General features: G+C 42.4%; 1 protein-coding gene across 2 annotated transcripts in view; it reads left to right on the top strand.

Moving 5' to 3' along the window:
- The first annotated feature begins 6,841 nt into the window (after positions 1 to 6,841).
- The window catches only part of Nup107 (nucleoporin 107), a 39,026-nt gene continuing 25,021 nt past the window's right edge, over positions 6,842 to 20,846 (top strand). Inside the window, exons 1-10 of one of the 2 annotated variants that reach the window (XM_055626227.1) lie at positions 6,842 to 6,935; positions 8,993 to 9,084; positions 9,512 to 9,598; positions 11,824 to 11,939; positions 13,380 to 13,524; positions 15,901 to 16,004; positions 18,585 to 18,712; positions 19,399 to 19,447; positions 20,440 to 20,511; positions 20,756 to 20,844. In XM_055626227.1, the coding sequence (XP_055482202.1) occupies positions 6,928 to 6,935; positions 8,993 to 9,084; positions 9,512 to 9,598; positions 11,824 to 11,939; positions 13,380 to 13,524; positions 15,901 to 16,004; positions 18,585 to 18,712; positions 19,399 to 19,447; positions 20,440 to 20,511; positions 20,756 to 20,844 (890 nt within the window). In that variant the 5' untranslated portion in view covers positions 6,842 to 6,927. Of the gene's footprint in view, positions 6,936 to 8,992; positions 9,085 to 9,511; positions 9,636 to 11,823; positions 11,940 to 13,379; positions 13,525 to 15,900; positions 16,005 to 18,584; positions 18,713 to 19,398; positions 19,448 to 20,439; positions 20,512 to 20,755; positions 20,845 to 20,846 lie in introns of those variants that run through there. The other variant, XM_055626228.1, reaches the window with a different exon arrangement.

Raw genomic sequence — 20,846 nt, 5'->3', positions numbered from 1 at the left:
TTATTATTATTATTATTATTATTATTATTATTATTATTATTATTATTTTACACAGAAGAGAATGTTATTTGTCTACAATTCCATTATGTGGGGGAGACCTAGAACTCAATCCAATGCATCTGTCCCGTGAACATCTCTCAGCTTCTAGTGAAACATTTAATCCTCAGTGCAGACTTTTTATGATTATTCTTTCAGTTTTGTACATGCAACTTACAATGCCAAAAGGCGGAAGAGTTCACAAAAAGTAAAATGAACTGGGTGCGGTGGTACAGACCCATAAATAACCCCAGTATCTGAGGGCTGGAGACCACCAGAGATTAAGTTCAAGAGACCCCCAGCTACATAGCAAGACTGAGACCATCCTGGGTTACCTGAGATATTTGGGTTACCGCCAAAAAGAAGAAAGGTAGGAAAAAGTGAAAGGTAAAACAAAAAGAGACCTACCCTAAACTATGTTGTTATCTGGGAACGACAACCAGACTCCATTTTCCGTCAGAGTCCACAGAATAATGCGGAGAAGTCCCATCTGAGAAGACGTAACGCACACGTGACCAACAGCTTCCTGCTGGCATCAGCAACAGCACATCCTTCCCGGAACCTGCCTGCCAGTGTCTCGCGAAGTCTGACAGCTTTTCCTTTTCTACATGAAATTCAAATAAGACACTCGAGTTTCGGGAAACACACAATTTACGTTCCATGTGCAAATATTTTCTCCCGACCATGAACTTCTGTTTGTTTGTTTGTTTGTTTGTTTGTTTGTTTTGCTATCAAGACCAAACTCATATTGTTGTGAAGTATCCCAGAGAGTGCTACTCGGACACAGGCTTACGCCAATAGAAAGTCATCATTAGCCAGTAACTACACTGGGTGTTCGGGATCCCAGTGTAGCCCCATGCCTTTCTCGCGGTGAGCTTTCAATCACAAAAGCCACATTCCAGGTTGACACACCTCAGTTAGCAAGAACAGTTAGCAGGAATGGGAACCACAGAAACCAAAAAGCAAGGTTTATACCCTTAGAAACTTTCCCAGAACTGTAGAGTTTGATGGATTAGGTCGTTGTTTTTATCTTGCCAGAGGGTCCTGTCTGTGTGCTGAGTTTTATGGCCTGACTGGTACTTCCATCATGGAGTCAGTTGTGCTAAGGTCTGGGGACCTGTTACACTACAAGCTTTTCAGGTTACTCTGAAAATGTATTGGCAGCTCAGCTCTGTTTTCGCTGCAGGCTACCGATTGATAGCTAAATATTTGGTGTGGGGGAGAAGCTGGTTGGTTTTGCTTTTGTTTGTTTATTGTTTTTAAGTCCAGCTACACACAGCCATGCTTTTTTACTTGACTGCAGGGGATCTGAGAGTGAACATGCCATTTCCCCCCAGTCTCTGCTGCCTGGATCCAAGCATAGGGCCTGGCTCTTAACAGATAGCTAAATGTTTGTGAATGGATAAGCAAAGGAATCTTCTGAAGAAGATCCATTGACTTTCTTTACATGGAGGACAAAAAAAGAGTTTGCAAACATGTATAGTTAGAAACGTAATGTGTTCATTATTTGAGCTCTTCAGATAGAAAAAAAAAACAAAAAACCCACTTCTGCTATTGTTCTCCAATCTCCGAAAATACCTCTAGTATCTCTAGCACAGTGTCTCAAGTCTGATGCTGCCTAGTTAGCTGGTAACCGTTTTAGAGATGGGTCAGGGAGATGGCTCGACAGATTCAAGTACTTGCTGTAAAACCTGATGACCTGGGTTTGGTGACCCACATGATAGGTGATAACCAACTCCTATAAGTTATCCTCTGACTCCCCACACATGAACCATGGCATGGACTTGTACACAAATAAATAATAAAAATAGAACTTTTAAAAGCCAAAACAATGATGAGTGAAGACTGTATTTGAACAGTACACTATGTCACAGATATTATGGGTACCTCATACTATTCTAAGCCCTTACACATAGATCATTCAGTATCCCTAATAATCCTATGAGCTGGTTATTACAAGCAAAAAATAAAAAACCAAGGCATGCATACGTGGCCGAAGCTACATAAGCTAAAAGTGACAGAGCTGGTAGGTGACCTAGGCAATACAACTTTGAGGTCTGAGCTTCTAGGCATTTTTCTCTGGTGCTATTTTTGTATTTAGATCTCATAACTGCACTAAGAAAACACATTCTCAGTCTGAGGGTATAACTTAGTGTTAGAGCCTTTGCATAACATTTCCAGGGCTGCGGGTTAGACCCCCAGAACCAATCATGTATATTCAACCCCAGGAAACCTGATGTCCAAGACTGTGCTTTAACCTCCAGTCAAGCATGATTCCTTCCAGGCCCACCAATCAGCTCCACAGGTCAAGTGTGAATCAAGCAAGCCTGACATTCAGAGTTTGATCCCCAGCACTGACACTACAAGGTTGTCCTCTTCCCACTCTTTCTGTCTATCCTTGGAATGAGTGAACAAAACACATTAAGTGGCCATACAATGCTGGGGAACTGAGACTGGGTGTGGCCAGAATTTAAAATTGGAGGCAGAGACAAGGACAAGATGATACGAGCAGCCTGGAGTTAACCAGGAGACCGATGCTCACACTGACATCCCTAGAATACTCTCTTGGGATGAGGAAGCAAGGAGTTCAGTTGCAGGACTTACCTACACACTGTGCTCAATTGGGACTAAGGAGGAAGCAACAGCAATAGAACACATATTAAAAATTTGATAACAAAACAGATGCTGGGGTGAGAGAAAACCATTCTGCTGCCACGTGGGGTACAGAACCTGACAGAACTGCTGCCCTCATGAGACTTGAGATCCTAATGAGGCTACATTCAAGACTTGGGGCTTAGGTAACAGGACATGACTGTTGTGGGGTATCCACCAGAGAAGACTGCTCAGATAAGGGTTTAAGTCAATAGAAAGTCTTTATTAGCCTGCTGGCAACTACAATGGGTATTCAGGCTCCCAGAATAGCCCTGAGCCTTTCTCAGGGTAAACTTTTAAGCACAAAGACCATGTTATGAATTAGCATACTTCAGTTAACAAGAGCAGTTAGCCAGTGCAGAACTACAGAAGCTAGAAAACAAGGTTAGTACATTTTAAGACTTTCCCAGAACTATATGAACTTTGATGGATTAGGCCATTGTTTTACTTTTGGCTGGTGTTGCTCTCTATGTGTTGAGTTTTACAGCCTGGATGGTACTTCCATCATGGAGTCAGTTGTGCTAAGGTCTGTGACCCTGTTATAGTGACCATCTCTCAAAACGAAAACTATGGGAGAGGTGAGTTTGCCATTATGCTGCCTGGGGAATGTGTGCAATATAACCATACATGCATGTGTGAGTCTGAAATACAATGTTATCTGGAGAAGCATGGTGGTTAAAGCTGAAGATAACAAAGAGTTGAAGACGCTTAGTTCTGATCTGAAAGAAAGTATTGAAGGGAAGGGCAGACTTCTCCAGCCAGCAGAGGAAATAGCCAAGAGAAGCCCGGGCAGCAGGAAAGGCCACTCAGCAACCTCGGTGCAGATTGACCAACAGTGCTGCCAGGAGCACCACGGAGGAAAAGAGAGAGAAACCTGCAAAGCCTGTCAGTGACTTCGGCTAGAACAGCTTCCACTCATGGTGTAGGGTGAAGCAGAGTGTAGTAAGGTGTGAAGAAATGGAAACAACCAAAGGAATGTTATCTTCAAAGTGTTCAGCCCAGTTACCAGAGATGTAGATGAATGCTTTTGATATGAGAAGATGTTCGTGTTACTTGAATAATCAGCTTATGAAACAGTGCACAATACAATATGTACTGTTTGTTTTCACTACATTAAAAGCAAACACAAAATGTGCTGGCATAAACAGTAGTTCATTCTGTCAGTTAACTGCATTCAAGTGGCTGGATTTATTTTATTTATTTTTGAGACAGGGCCTCATTATATATCATAAGTTGTAATCTTCTTGACTCTCCACCCTGTAAGTGCTGGGATTACAGAGCGTCCTACCACACCTGGCTTTGGGTGATTTCCAACAGGGTATCTCCTGGAATTATAGTCACAGAGAGCTAAAAGGATCATGGGAATCCTTTCATTAGTTCTCCTTCTGCTTATCTATATCATCTTAGTTTTCTATGAGAGACACATATATTCCTCTTAAGAGAACCATTTGGTGGCTGGAGAAATGGCTCAGTGGTTAAGAACTTAATGCTATTCTTCCAGACCCAAGCTGTTCTCCCAGCACCCACATCAGGTAACTCAAACTGCCTAGATTCCAGTTGCAGGCCACCTGTGGTGAACATAAACTCACACAGGCAAAGGCCTGAAGTGGCACACACCTTTACTCTCAGCACTCAGGAGGGCAGAGGCAGGCAAATATTTTGTGACTTTGAGACCAGCCTGGTCTAAAAAGTGAATCCAGGGCAGCCAAGGCTACACAGAGAGACCCTGTTTTGAAAACACAAACAAAAAATATCAAAACTAAATTACACAAGTAAAAAAAAACTTTTAAAACTCACACACATACATAAAACTCACACAAGCATACACACATACACATAAATAAATATAAATCATTAAAAAAAAAAAAGAAAAGAAAACCACTAGGCTGGAAAGATGGCTAAGAGCACTGTCACAAACCACCACCTGACAGGGAAAAGGCTGAGTAAAATAGGCCTACAGGAAGTACATCAAAGGCTGCAGGAACACAAGCAAAGTCAAACAACATGTACGAGGCCAGAAAAACTAAACGCTTTATGTTAGGGGCTGTGGTTCAAATCAAGCACGCCCTTGCTGATTTCAGTAACTACTGTGTGCGTGCGAGCGTGCGTGCATGTTACGTCCAAGAATCCCCGAAGGAAGACCTCAGACTCACAAATGTAAGAGCAAAATGTGTTTATTCTGCAGAGAAACCCAGCATGCTGGGGTCGATCGGTCATACAAAATGGTGGCGCTCCAAGGGGAGCTCGCCGCCCCGTTTAAAGCCAGGAAGGGAAATTCCTGCTGTGGCTTCGCGACTGATTGCGATTGGCCGGCTCCTTGGCATTAAGTCTTCTCAAGAGGACAATTTTGTGGAGTTGCTACTAGGAGTCCAGGGACAGAATTTAGATCATCAGGCTTGCAGGGCAAGCTGGCTTGCTGGCTGGTACATTATTTTTGTAATCCGGTCACATAATAGAGAATGACTGCTTTCAAATTGGAAAAAAAAAAAAAAAGTGTCTGAACTGAATTCTTCAGGTCCTTAATATAGTGCTTTTTACCCAGACAGCACTTTGAATTAGAAGGGAATACTATATTACTGCTTTTTTCTTTTATTCTAAGACAGGGCCTCAAAAACAAAACAAAGCAAGCAAACAAACAAACAAAAAACAACTGAACAAAAACAACAACAAAAACAGCAAAAAACCCACCTGGCCTCTAACTTGGTGGGAGCTGAGGATGACTATGCCTTCTGCCTCCACTTTCCTCTGTGAGGGGGAGAGGCAGAGGAACGAAATTGCCGATATGACTGCTCCGTTAGGGATAAGGTTTTTATTGTGGGTAAAAGAGAGAAAAGATCCAGAGGCATCTAGAAGAGTCCAGAGCAGAGAGAAAAGAAGCAGACTAGGCATCGCCAGGGCTGTGGAAACAGAACAGGAGGGAGCAGTTAATGAGTGATACAAAGTGGCCTAGAAGTCGGCACAGAACACATCCAGACACAAATTCTCAGCACCAAGGAGATTTATTTCCCCGGAGGGACAAGCAGGGGATGCTGCCTCTGGATCCAGCAAAGACAGCAGCAGGTGTTTCTGCAAGAGCGGTTGTTAAGAAGAAAAAGAGGAAGTCTGAACAAGGATGCGTTGCTAGGTCCTCACTGGACTTGTGTAGCCAAATAATGAATTCTGATTGCTGGACCTTGGTGTTTTGATAGTTGGACCTTGGAGTTTTAGTCAGGCATTGGGAAGTGGCTAAATAAGGGAATAGACCTTGGTAGCTAGCCTTAGGAATGTAATCTAACGGTTTAACAAGGGAGAGGGAAGGAGAGAGGGCAAGACCACGCCACGCCACGTTTGCAGTGCTTGGGGCCTGTTAGAGCCCTTCATGAAAGAGTTTCATGAGGGAGGTGAGAGAGCAGAGAACAGAAATTACCGGAGAGGGAATTGTGAGGAAAAGTAACTAGGGAGAGTGACTCCTTTTGAGGGTGGAAAACATGTTTAACAACTTTCTGAGGAATACTGGCTTTTATCTAACCACCAAAAATCCTATGGTTTATTCATTTAGCCTGAGCTTATTTCTAGACATATGAAGGGCCTGAGTCCTAACACTTTGACATGCTGGAACAGGTGAGTAGCCCCATGACCAAAGGTCAGGGTTTTTTTGTGTGCAGATTTGTGGTGATCCTCCTGCCTCAGACTCCCAAATGCTGATCAGACGGCTGATCCTGTAAAACAAAAATAAATAACAATGATAGGAAACAACTTCAAAAGCGGTCCACTGAGGCTACATCACAAAACTAACAAAGAGGTGAGCGCCCCGAGACAGGCCCGCTCCTCTGGAGTCCCACAGAACCCCAAGTAGGAATGCCAAGACCAAACTCTTTCAAATCCGATTTCTCAGTCCTCGTTACGGACTTTCCAGAAGGTCGCCCCACCCGGACCACGCCCACAGTCCCGTTCTGCCACCGCGCCCAGGCTCCACCCCGCCCCGCCCCCTTCCGTCCACACAAGCCCCGCCCAGCCATGCAGTCACGCAGCGGCACACTTCCGCGCCTGCGCCCGCTGGTCCTGCGGCTGTAGACAAATCTCGCGCATGCGCCAAGGGGGAACACCGTTTCTCCCCCTACCAGTACTCTTCTCTGGGCCTGCCTTATCGAGAGTATGCTTCCGGGTCGAAGGGTTTGCTTCCGGAGAGCGGGAAGGCTGAAACGCGGTGTCCGGGCTGCAGTTAAATTTGCAAGGTTCTAGGTGGAGGAGGCTGCAGCCATGGACAGGTCAGTCCCGGTAGAGACGCCTGGGCCAAGACTTGTGACTGTCGCCTGTTAGCGGGACGACATAGGCGAAGCTACCTCCGCGGGAACAGAGGAGGCGCCGAGCGTTGCCCATTCACTGCTTCCTCCTCCCTGCCGGGGGTTAGTCCCCTGATGGAGGAAAGGCCGCTTGGCGTGGGTAGGGCTGGGATGCACTGAATGCCCACCCCGCGTTCCGGAGTCCGTTCGGCGTTCTCTCATCATCGCCATTCGCTCCGAAGTGGGCGGGGCCGGTGGTGGTCCGGCGTTCGAAATGCGAACTAAACAGTCGGAGGTCACAGCCAGTTAATGACACAGGCTTCCTCAAAGTGATTTTGTTGTGCTTGTTAATTCGTATCACTTGTACATTAATGGGCATTACTGTGCTCAGCCTAGACTTTAAAGTACCAGCACCAGGTAGTTGAATTTCTCAAGTGATCAAGTAGGTTATGCTGGGGTTATTCAAGGCCCTTGGCATCGGGGAATGGATGGTATAGTGAAGGCAGCCAAGCAGTGTAATACGATGTATGAAGACTATATACGTTGGGAAAATAAATGAAGGAGATGTTAAATCCCCGTGTCACGGGAGTTTCAAGGAAACCTGTCAAAAGTAACTTGCTAGCTGGTCTTTGAGTAATAGTAGCACATTAGTAATATGAAAACGTCATGCTAAGCTTTATTTTGTGTGTGTTCCTTAAGCTTTAAATAGCCCATTTAGTTTAGAGCAAGCCTGCGAGCATCTATATAGAACAGTGAGCCTGTAAGAGATTTAAGGAACCAGATGGTTAAATAGAACCAAGTTACGGGGCTGAAGATATAGCGTCATCCTTTTGTCAGAGAATAGTGAGCCTGTGAGAGATTAAGGTACCAAGTTATAGGGCTGGGGTTATAGCTCAGTGGTAGCTTGCCTAGCAAGCCTTAAGTTCTGAAGAAAAGGAGAGAGCGGACCAGATTGCCAGCAGGGGAATTTTGTATCTCCTGTTTGTAAAGCTGTTTGATGAATAACTTAAGTAGATGTACATCAGGGGACAAAGAAGCAAATGTAGACCTTTGTAAAAGAAACATACTCAGTTATGAAGAATGTTCATATCATACTTTATGTGTCTGAATGCTGAACTCCCAAGTTGGGATTGTGTGCTAAATAATGTGCTGAGACTGTGTAGAACCGAGTGAACCATCTGGAGATTTCAAGGGAAAGGATAGCATATTGAATTGTTGTTTTAAAATCTTAGTCACAAGGTTTGTAAACCTTGAGGTACAGTGTTGGAAGTCTGGAGCACTGTAGTTTTCAAAAGGGTTGTTTCTTCAGTTTGTTAAAATTCCTTTCCTTATTCTTTCATCTCACCAAACCATATGGGACTCACAATCTAAAGTATAGTCCTGGCTGCATAGCAGTGTTTTGGTCAACAAGCAGGCCATAAATAGAACAATGGTCCCGTATGATTACATTTCCTAATGCCTTGATGACTGGCGTAGCTTGTTTGAATATATTCTATGCTGTTTACATAAGAATGAAATTATCTAATGAGGAATTTCTCAGAACCTGTTTTCTTTTATTTGGTTTGATTGTCAAAGTGGGGTCTCACTCTGTATCCCAGGCTGGCCTGGAACCTTGTGTGTAGTAGTTTAGGTTACAGGTGGGAGTCTGGCCTAAAACCAGCCCCATCAGCAAGTCAACACGATATTTTAGAGACTGCAGAAGTCCTTGTAGAGAATTCTGCAGTGAAGTAGCTCTTCAGTCCACTGGGCAAGGATTTACCTTCATGAAGCAATGTGAAGTACAGATTCAGAGTCTAAAATAACTCTGTAGGAAACATACCATTGTGATACTAGAAAGTCAGAGAGGGGGTTTATAGCTGGGCACTGAGTGAGATTTTGGGGAATAAGCAGGATTTAGAGACAAGAGGGTATTCTTGGCAAAAGGCTCTAAGACTTGTCTGGCTGTTGGAGTAACCTGTCCCTTGACTGACCCAGGACCGTTTGTTCTAACTGTAATGATAAAGTCCTTTGTAGGAGCTAAGAGCTTAATTATACAATTCTAGGAGTGGCTTTGGGGAGATGTCTTCGCCTGTGATCCGAGAGGCAGAGGTGACGCGGACTGCACGGAAGCAAAGTGCTCAAAAAAAAGTTTTAAGTATCCTTTATATTTTAAGAATTATACGAATTGCAGAATGCTTTAAATCAGTGCAGTGGGATTTTCTTTGAGGCATTAAACATAAGCTGTGATAAAACTGGTTGATTACTTCCATTGGTGTTTTAGTTGGTAGACACCTTCTCTCAGGGAACTTTAGTGAGGTTTAGATTTCTATTTCTCTGAAAAGCTTGTTCTGTTTCACTACTAGTATGTCACAGTGGTCAAGTAGTCAATACATATTGTCTAATACCGATCTGAGAATTTAAATGACCGAAGGAATTAACAACTATGTGCAGAAAAGATGGTAGTTATAAAATGCTTTGTTCTTGAAAAAAGTGTGTTCATGAATCTTGTGTAATAAATCTATGATTAACTTTAATGATTTTTTTTTTCTTTACATGGAAAACTTTCCTTAATTCTTCCTAAGTTCAGGCCAACCAAGATGAAAATTTTGGTACTACAACACCAAGAAGCCAGATTATTCCTCGAACTCCAAGCTCATTTCGACAGCCTTGTAAGATTTTGTTTCTGCTTATTTTTTATATATATTTGTTAAATTTTTATTTCTTATATTAATCACAGTTTATTCACTTTCTATCCTAGCTGTAGCCCCCTCCTTCATTTCCTCCCAATCCCACCCTCCCTCCCTCATCTCCTCCCATGCCCCTCTCCAAGTCCACTGATAGGGGAGGTCCTCCTCCCCTTCCATCTGACCCTAGCTTATCAGGTCTCATCAGGACTGGCTGCATTGTCCTCTGTGGCCTGACAAGGCTGCTCCTGCCTCAGATGGAGGTGAACAAAGAGCCAGCCACTGAGTTCATGTCAGAGACAGTTGCTTGGATATTGAGCTGCCATGGGCTACATCTGAGCAGGGGTTCTAGATTATATCCATGAATGGTCCTTGGTTGGAGTATCAATCTCAGAAAAGACTCCTGTGCCCAGAATTTTTGGTTCTGTTGCTCTCCTTGTGGAGCTCCTGCCCTCTCCAGGTCTTTCCTAAGATTCCCTGCACTCTGCCCAATGTTTGACTATGAGTCTCAGCATGTGCTTTGATACACTGCTGGGTAGAGTCTTTCAGAGTCCCTCTGTGGTATGCACCTGTCCTGTTCCTTGTTTTCTCCCTCTTCTGATGTCTATCTGGTTTGCTTTTCTGAGTGAGGTTTGATCATCTTACCCTGGGTCCTCATTCTTGCTTAGATGTTGATGGACATCTAAGTTGTTTCCAGCTTCTGGCTCTTACGAATAGGCTGCTATGAACATGGTTGAGCAAATGTCCTTGTTGTGTACTTGAGCATATTTTGGATATATGTATAGGAGTGGTATAGCTGGATCTTGAGGAAGCACTATTTCTAATTGTCTGAGAAAGCACCAGATTGATTTCCAAAGTGGTTGTACAAGTTTACATTCCCACTAGCCATGGAGGAGGGTTCCTCTTTCTCCACATCCTCTCCAGCATGCATTGTCACTTGAGTTTTTGATCTTAGCCATTCTGATGGGTATAAGGTGAAATCTCTCAGGGTTGTTTTGATTTGCATTTCCCTGATAACTGAGGACATTGAACATTTCTTTAAGTGTTTCTCTGCCATTCTATATTCTCTTCAGAGAATTCTCTGTTTAGCTCTGTACCCCATTTTCTAATTGGATTACTTGATTTGTTGTTTTTTAACTTCCTTAGGTCTTTTTATATTCTGGATATTAGACCTCTGTCAGATAAAGGGTTGGTGAAGATCCTTTCCCAGTCTGTTGTTTCTGCTTTTTAATATTTTATATATAAGTATTTGATGGAGTAGTAATCATAATGAGTGACTACTGACATTTATGTAAATTACATAATAAAATATTTAGCTACAATATGAGGAAGTAAGAATAAGTAATGATTACAATTATCTGAACTCTGATGAACAAGGAACTGTACCATACATGACTATAACTGTGACATACTGTTAATCTGCTTTTCCAAACTGGAAGGCAGACTTGGAGAAGCCGTTGTGACTGAGTTCATGCTGTTATTTAGACAGTGAAAACATAAGTCGGCTTGCTCTAAAGCTCAGGCTTGGCTGGACTGACTGGCATGCCTCAGTTCTCTCTCAGATTAGAAGGTAGCAGTCTACTGACTGTGCCTCCTTGGTTTGTATAATTGGGTCTGCTCAGTTACACTTATATTAAAAGTATCTTTTGTAGTAAAAAAAATTTAATAGTAGTATGATACGCTCAATTTTAGAAAAATAAGTTCCTCGTAACATAAAAATGTTAACATTTAAAGTATTTGATTTGAATCTAATTGAAAACTGAGAAATTGTGTGTATGTGTGTGGTGGTTTCATTATCTGAAGGTGCATGTGTAAGTGCATATTCTTGTGTGTGAGTGTCTGGGTTTGTGTGTGTGTGCATGCAGAAGTACTTGCACATATGTGTGCAAGGATATGAGTCCAGAACTGAACCTTGAGTGTTGTTCCTCAGAAGCCATCTAGCGTTTTTCAGACAGGACCTGGGACTTTCTGACCTGCCTAGACTGGCTGACTAGAGCTCCTGGTCACTCTCTTCCCCAAGACTGAGATGGCAAGTGTGCCCCGCTGTGCCCGAGTTTTTTTACATGGATGCTAGGGATCAAACTCAGGTCCTCATGCATACTTGACAAGTACTTTACCGACTGAGCCATCTGGCCCACACCCTGGAAAATGACATTCTGTTGCTGGTTCACTTGCCTTGGGTTGACAGTATTCTGACCTCTCACTTGCAGTCACCCCACCGAGTCGAGGCTTACTGAGACATCCGGACATCTCCTGCATTCTTGGAACGGAAGGGCGGTCTCCCCGGCATACACAATCTTTCGGGTTCTTGGGAAATCTTTCCATGGTATGTATAAATAAATGCACTTTAGTATTTGGCTTAAAAGCCTTCCAATGAAAGACGAAGTTATATTCATTATGAAAGAAATTTCAGGTTATATAAAATATATACTTGGTTAGACATTTGAGAAGAATCAAACGTTAGAATATATCATGTCACAGAAGGAAAACGACACAGTAATATTTAGATATAGGTGAAATGCCTGAATTTGGCTCTTTGCTAACCAAATGAAATGCATTCTAAAATTGTTGATGGCTGTTAAAGCCTAGCCCTGGTTTTGTTTTGCTTGTTGATTGGTTGGTTGGTTTTAGTTTAGGGTTTTTGTTGCTGTTGCTTGCTTGTTTGTTTCGGTTTTTTTACACAGGGTTTCTCTGTGTAGCCTGTCCTGGAACTCTGTAGGCCAGGCTGGCCTCTAACTCAGAAAGATTTGCCTGCTTCTGCCTCCAGAGTGCTGGGATTAAAGGGATTCACCATTACACCTATCTGCTTTAAGGTACAGAGAAAGCTGAAGGGGTTGTTCAGTGGGTACCGTGCTCACCTCACAAGCATGGAGACCTGAGTCCAGATCCCCAGCACTAATGTGAAGGCTGGTTGTGGCAACCCTGTAACCCTAGAGCTGGAGCCATGAGCAGAGACCGGTAGAGCCTGCAATTCACTGCCAGGCCAATCTAGCCAAAACAGTGAGCCCCGGATTGAGCGGGAGGCCCTGCCTCAGAAGTGAGGTGAAGGAGTTCTTGAGAATGACACACTAACAGCTTCTGGCGTCTTCACCACCTGCCACACACAGAGCTCAGAGCAGAAGGTGACCATTAAGAGTAAGGTCATAACGAAGAGTAAGGCTGTCTGCCTGTGGGATCCGACCACAGGGAGTATCGATTGAGTTGAGTGAGAGGGCTCCTGCCTGTTTCTGCCTCTGAATCGACTCCTTACTTTTGTAAGGAAAACCCTCTTCCCCATGTTGGATGACAGGAGTGGTCTGTGTTGTGAAAGTACAGGGGAATCTAAGTTAGGTTTTCTACCCAAGGTGGAAGACCTATTGTAAAACAATTTCTTTAAAGCTGAAAGAAGAATTCTCAGATACTGGGACTAGTGAGATGGCTCAGTGGTTAAGAGCACTGAATGCTTGTCTAAAGGATCCTGGTTAGATTCCCAGCACCTACATAGCGGCTCACAACCACCTATAACTCCAGACCCAGGGATTCAGTGTTCTCTCCTGGCCTTTGTGAGCCTCATGCATAGACACACATTCAGGCAAAACATCCAAACACATACAATAAAATTAATATTAAAGAAAACTGTAGCTTCCTTAATGTGATCACTGTCTATTGGCTGACTTAAAAATGAAAAACATGTAAACATGAAAGGTGGGGAAAAAGCCTTTATTCAGTATTAATTTACTTATTTAATGACGGACGCTCTATTGTCTTTCTTTCTTTCTTTTTTAAGGTAACTAATCTGGATGACAGTAACTGGGCAGCCACATTCTCATCACAGCGTTTAGGGTTCTACACAAACACGGAGCCCCATAGTGTGACCGAGGACATAAACCTAAGTGCTGTCATGTTACGGGAGGACGACCCTGGAGAGGCTGGTAAATGCCTTTGAGATTTAAGTAGCTTATTTCTTTGCTGAGATAAAGAAATCTGATCCTGAACACCATCAAAATGTGGTTCTCCCTGGGCCTGTAATCCAGCACTTGGGAGGCAAAGGCAGGTAGATGTCAGTGGGTTTGAGATTAGCCTAGTCTATCTAGTAATTTCCTACCAGCCAGGGCTACATAGTTTATCTTTGTCTCAACAACAGAGAGGGAGAGAGAGAGATAGAGACAGTGTATGTGAATGTGAGTATTTTAATTTGAGTGATGAAGCTTAAAAAACACTTTTTTTCCCCCCCCAAATCCTAGATGCTAGGCATCTAAGATGAAGGAATTGCAAGGTTGGATCTTTTAAGGCCTGCTTCTCTCCTTGGCTGCAGGTCACCCTTTTCCTAGCTCATCTTGCTGGGTCCTCCTCCTATGATATAGTTTTGTTAAGCCAATTAGTCATGGCCATCTTTTTTTTTTTTTAATGTGTGTTTGGGTGTTTTGCCTGCATGTATGTCTGTATACCCAATGCATGCCTACTTCTTGTGGAGCACAGAAAAGGGCATTGTATGTCTTGGAGTTAGAGATGGTCGTGAGCTGCTTTGTGGATGCTGGGAATTGCATTGGGTCCTATGGAAGAGCAGCCAGTACTCTTAACTGCTGAGCCATCTCTCCAGCCCCAACTCTTAGTTACTTTGTTGTGGTAACACTTAAAATATAATCAGATGGTCTAAAATTTGCCCCACCCCTTTTTGGTAATAATTGATAATACAGAAAATTCTAAGTAGTAATACTTGAGGTTCTTTAAAAAGATGCAAGAAAATTAAAAGTATGTAAGTTAGAGTATATAAATAATTTGTTTATCAGTATAAAATTAATAGAGTAAAAGGCAGTTGGTGCAAATATTAAATAAAGAGTTAATATTCAAACTATATAAAGCATTCTTAACTAGGAGTGGCTCGTACCTATCAACCCCAGCACTCTGGATGCTGAAGTAGGAGGATCACTATGAATTTAAGGTTGTCTTGGGCTACAGAGTGAGACTTTGTCTTAAAATACCACACACAGAACAGTTTTTATAACTCAACAAAAATTGTCATCAGTTTAGTGAAAACCAGGCAAAGGACATTTCTCCAGTGAAGACAATGGCAACCCACAGGTGCAGGTATACCCGTATCACCGGCCTGGGCAGACAATCAAGCGAAGCGGAAGTAACTCCATACAGTAACCCCGGTATTTGAGGATGCAAGCAAAAATAAGAATCCAAGGCCAGCCTTGGCTATGTAGCAAAATTGTAACAGCCTGGGCTATGTGAGACTTAAAGAAACAAAACACCATCAACAAAAATACAATAAATCAGTGCTGGGTGTGGTGGCACATGCTTAAATGCCAGCACTAAACAGGTAGGAGTACAGGTAGATCTCTGAGTTTCAGGCCACCGAGCTACTGGTTTACATAGAAAGTGCCAGGCCAGCCAAAGCCATCTAATAACCCTCTCCAGAAAGTGTGTGTGTGTGTGTGTGTGCGCGCGCGTGTGTCTGCGCGCGTGTGTGTGCGTGTGTGCCCGTGTGTGTGCCCGCTTAAGTAAGTCAAAACCAGAAAATAACTGCTAGTAGAAATGTAGAAATATAAACATACTGAGGCCCATAGGCACGATAGCACACACTCCTGTAATGCCAGCCCTTAGAGGTGAAGCAGGAGAATCCTTATCTATGGGTGACGTCAGTAGGCTACCTGGGACCTTGCCTTGGGGAACATGCTGTAGCACTGCATGTTTCTGAGGCACTTAAAGCGGTTAAACTTAGAGAGACATAAAGTGAAACGGTGGTTGCCAGGGTTGAGCAAATTATGGGCTAGAGGGTTACTGATTAATAGTTAAATTTTACAAAATGATGTGTTCTGCAGGTGGCTGTTGGTGCAGGCAGCACAATGTGTGTGTACCTAGTGCCACTAAACCTCGCACTTAAAAATTGTTAAAGATTTGTAACTTTTGGGTTTTTTTCTTGTTTTGTTTTTGAGACAGGATTTCTCTGTGTAGTTTATAGAGCAGTGCTCAGAGATCCACCAGCCTCTGCCTCCTGAGGGCTGGGACTAAAGGCGTGCATCCCCACTGCATGCATGTGCCGCCCATGAGTGCTTGGTGCTGTTCGAGAGCTCTAACTGGAGTTACAGCTGCTTGTGAGCATCTGTGTGGTGGGGGTGCTGGGAATCAAACCTGAGTCATCAGCAAGAACAGCAAGAGCTCTTGATCACTGAGCCATCTCTCCCTAGCCCCAAGTCACTAGTTATTAAAAATACAGTTGTGATGGAGGGACAGAAAAGACTTGTAGCTATTCTTAAAGTACGTCACTTCCGTTTTGTTCCCTTTTGTTTCCCTCGGTTTAGCATCCATGAGCATGTTTTCCGATTTCCTGCAGTCTTTTTTGAAGCACTCTTCAACAACAGTTTTTGATCTTGTAGAAGAATACGAAAATATCTGTGGTAGTCAGGTAAGTTATTTCTATCCCGTGGTTGGTAAACTGAAGTACTTGTAGTTTTCTCGTATGTTAACCTGCTCATTCCTTTGCTGTGCTTACTGGAGTTCCATGGTGGAGGGATGGGGAAACTGGCCAGCAGCTCTTTGCTTATTACATCTTCAGAGTCCATAGATGCCTTCTTTAGGGAATAAAAGAAATCTGCTGTTTAAAAAGCAAAGTCCGAGGCTGGAGAGACAGCTCAGTGAGAAAAATCCTTACTCTAAACGTGGGACCTGAGTTCAGATCCCCAGCATCCCAGCGTTACATGCCTGTGGGGAGCAACAAGACAGATCCAGGAGGCTGTTCACTGATAGTAACAGATGAACCCCCCTTATTGCAAGACACTGATAAGGAAGGAGTCTGTGCATATGTGGGAGCAGGAGTTTTGGGTTCTCTAGCTTTCATTCAGTTTTGCTATGAACCTGAAACTGCTGTTTATAAAACAAGGAATAGAACTTTAGAAAATTGTCATATGTGAGAATAAGCAGAAAATTGGCTTCACAAATAGCAGAGCCCATAAAGTGTTTGCCACACAAGTATGAGGACCTGGGTTCAGTATGTGACAGGAGTGTGGATAGAGAGGGTCTCAGAGGAGTGGTAAGAGGATGTCAGGGTAAAGGCAGGTGGATTGTTTATTGGCTGGCCATCCTAGCCAGTCAGTGAGCTTCAGGTTCAAGAAAGACACTGTCTCAAAAATTAGAGGGAAAACTGGATCTAATGGCACATGCCTTTAATTCCAGCACTTGGAAGGTAGAGGCAAGCTGATCTCTATGAGTTCAAGGGCAATCAGGGCTGCATACTGAGACCCTGTCTCAGTAAATAAGGTGGAGAGTGATAGAGACTCTTTAAATCTTCCTCTGACCTCGCTTGCATATACACACCCTTTACATACCTTCACAGACTTGTAAATACACAACACACACACACACACATAAACTTCAAAAAGTAAAATAATAGCCATTTAGCCATTATTTTGTTGTTGTTGTTGTTCATTTTGGTTTTGGTTTTGGTTTCTCAAGACAGGTTTTCTCTGTGTAGCTCAGGCTATTCTGGACTTGATTTGTAGACCAGGCTGGCCTCAAATGCACAGAGATCTGCCTGCCTCTGCCTTCCTGAGTGCTAGGATTAAAGGCGAATGTTACCACACCTGGCACCGATATATTTTTTAATAGTTAACAGTTTTTGTCTGTGTGTCTGTTTTATCGGCTTCCTGGAATCTATGTCTATTGGATAGGAGAGTCAGGTCCAGGCTGGATGGTGACTCGGGTGTTTAAGAGCACAGACTTTTCAGAGGACCCGAGTTTAATTCCCAGCGTCCATGTTGAGTAGTGCACAACCACCTGAAAGTACAGATGCAGAGGGATCCAACTCCTCTAAAGCCTCTGTGTGCAGCTTCATCCCTGTGGGGTTTCTCAGCACAGACACACAGACACACAATTAAAATAATAAAAGGAAATCTAGAAAAAAGTGTCGGGGCCTCTGGAACTGAAGTACAGATAGTTGTGAGCTGCTGTGTGAGTGCTGGGAATTGAACCTAGATCCTATGGAAGAGCAGTCAGTACTCTGAACCACTGAGCCATGTCTAGCTCCTAATATGAGTAGTTTTGAACCTTTTGTATTGTATGAAAGGGGGTGCTTGTGTGGAGGTCAGAGGACAAATTGTGTTAGTCAGTTTTTTTTTTTTCTCCACCACCATGTGGATCGGGTCAGCAGGCTTGGCGCCAAGCACCATTTCCCACTTGACTGTCTCATCAGCCCTCAACTGAGGATTCAGTAAATGGATAATGCACACATGATACTATTCCTAAACACTAGTCTTGAGCGTTATTTCTCTTGTGCACGCTTTCTTAGAGGGTGGGTCTTGTGTGGTTCTTGTAGTCTATGAGGATAAATAACTATTTTTCATCTGCCTACATGTGTTACTCAGCACTTCTGAGCAGATTTCTCTTGTGTCCAGTCCCTAAGCTTCTTGTTAAACAATCTTGTGTGTGTTTCAAGGACAGTATTTGTGTAGTTTTTATTAGGTTCTCTGTGTGTCCCAGTCCCCTACAGGGTTCAGATCACTAAGTTAGAGAGAGGAGAAACTTTTTGAAATTTTGTTTAGAAATAACATGTTTTGGTACCAATCATTAAGAATTTTATTTTCTTGATTTGTTACATGTCATAAGTTTATCAGACATGATTTTCAATAGTTACTGGTTTATATGATTTCGAAAGGCAAATTTAATGTATTTACTGGGCATATATATGTGGAGAGAAAAAAAATACACCTGTGGTTGTGTTGTTGAATCTGAAGATTAGACTATATTAAGCTTTTATATATATATTCAAGTAAATATATCTTGCTCAAATTAGCATAATTTCTGGTGAAGATGGTGAAAATTGCATTCTACTCTGAAACATAATGGGTAGTCAGAAAAATGTCTGTTTGTGTGTATATACTGTACAAGATTCCTGGTAGCACTCTGTACCTGAACAAAAAGAATATTTGCTTAGTTTTGAGTAACTCGAAAGTGTAGAGAAGAAGCTTCTTTACACCCTTTTTTATTTTAGGTGAATATACTGAGTAAAATAGTGAGCCGAGCAACACCTGGACTGCAGAAGTTTTCAAAGACGGCCAGCATGCTCTGGCTCCTTCAGCAGGAGATGGTCACTTGGAGGCTGCTGGCCTCTTTGTACAGGTAAAGTTTGAAGAGCCCATAGTGAGGTATGCTTGAGGGAGCAAGCCAGTCAGGAAATTAACTATTAGTGAGAGGTGGACTTAGCTTAGGTTTGCTTGAGATGTATCATTTCTAATACTTGAGATGTGGATAGTCAGGTATAGGGAGAGGGGCTATCAGTTCATAAAGCTGGTGGCTACAAAAAAATCAGTCTGTAGCTGGACAAAGGTAGACACCTGTAATCCCAGGAGGGTGAGGCAGACAGGCTGAGAGTTTGAGGTGAGCCTGGGCTTGAGAAAGTGAAGAAAGAAAGAGACCTGGTGGTTTGGGGTTTTATTAAGGATTATTGAAAGAAAATCATAATTAATTTTGCCATATGAAAAAGATACGTGCCCTTAGGCGTCAGTAAAGGCTACAGAAGTAGTTACAAGTTTTGTTCAGGCGTCAGTGTTAGAGTCATCGCCTATTTACTCCCTGTGTCTCACATTACATGTGATGAGTGAGTTACATTACATGTGATGAGTGAGTTACATTACATGTGATGAGTGAGTTACATTACATGTGATGAGTGAGTTACATTACATGTGATGAGTGAGTTACATTGGCATCTCATTTATTTCTGCCTGGGAGAGTGTGGAACAGCTTCAAAAGGTGGTTTCTTGCATTTGTTGAAATAAAGCTTTCTCATTTTTTATTATTTTCCCCAGAGACAGAATACAGTCTTCATTAGAAGAGGAAAATATGTTTGCAATTGCTGTAAGTATTCTATTAATTTTTTTCCATTACTGATGCTACAATTTGGAGATTTGATTTTTTTCAACCCACCATTTGTATTTTCTGATTTAAAAAAAAATTACAAGTACATAAAAGATACCCAAAGTAATCAAATATTTATATTCATGGGTAAAGGTAAAAGTTCTTTTTTAATCCCCGTATTATTTATCATAATAACTTGATTTACATCCTATTAGATGTTTTCTGCACATCTTTATACTAAAGTGTCAGGTCAAAAGTAAACAGTGTCTAGTTTAAATTTTATTTATATTTTTTTCTTTTTGGTTTTAGAGGCAGGGTTTCTCTGTGTAGCCCTGGCTGTCCTGGAGCTCTCTGTAGAGGCAGCTGGCCTCAAACTCAGAGATCCGTCTGTCTGTGCCTCTCAAGGGCTAGGGTTACAGTTGGGTGCCACCACACCTGGCTTTATAAAGAATTTTTATTTTTAAGTTGTTTTGTTAGTTAGGGTTTTTGTTTTTAATGTGAATTGGTGTTTTCCCTGCTTGTATGTCTGTGTGAGTTTGTCAGATCCTGGAGTTACAAACAGTTATGAGCTGCCATGCTGGGATTTGAAGCTGGGTCAGCTGGAAGAGCAGTCAGTGCCTTTAACCTCTGAACCACCTTTCTAGCCCCTATAAATAATACTTTAAGAATACATATATAGCACGCGTGGTACAGACACGCATGAAGGCAAAACACTCATGCACATAAAATAATACACATAAATTAAAAAAAAAAAAACAGTACATACACAGCCAGGCAATGTGAAACAGGAGTTGAGAGGCAGAGGCAGGCAGGTCTCTGGCTTGCAGACCAGCCAGGGCTACACAGTAAAAGCCCTTCTAAAAATGAAAGAGAAAGCCCGTAAAATAAAGGGTAAATATATAGATGTGTAAACACATTATTTGTAACTGGCCTTTGTCGTGAAGTCGTCTTAGAACATCCTTTTCTTTTCCCTTTAACTGCTGCTGTCCCAGGCTGTTAATGCCAGCGAGAAGACAGTTGTGGAAGCGCTGTTTCAGAGGGATTCACTGGTGCGACAGAGTCAGGTATGGCTGCATTTCTTAAGTTATTTCTTTAAATAACAACTTTTGTGTTTCCAGGGATAGACTATTAAAAATAGTACTATTCCTGTAGGAAATACTGTTGTTATATATTTATCTTAAAAAAGTCAAAATAGTGGTTGGAAAAGTTATTTGATATCAGAAACTTCAAATTAAGGATGGAAGTACTACTAAAATTAAAACAGATTTTAGAGTTACAATGATCTTTTTTATTTTCTTTCTTTCCTAGTTGGTGGTAGATTGGCTAGAGAGTATCGCCAAAGATGAAATTGGAGATTTTTCTGACAATATTGAGTTTTATGCAAAATCGGTATATTGGT

Source organism: Psammomys obesus, unplaced genomic scaffold (assembly GCF_907164565.1).
Source record: "Psammomys obesus unplaced genomic scaffold, mPsaObe1.curated_primary_1811, whole genome shotgun sequence".
Taxonomy (NCBI): Eukaryota; Metazoa; Chordata; class Mammalia; order Rodentia; family Muridae; genus Psammomys; species Psammomys obesus.
The sequence above is the reverse complement of the archived record's forward strand: the minus strand, read 5'-3'. Positions and strand labels throughout refer to the sequence as shown.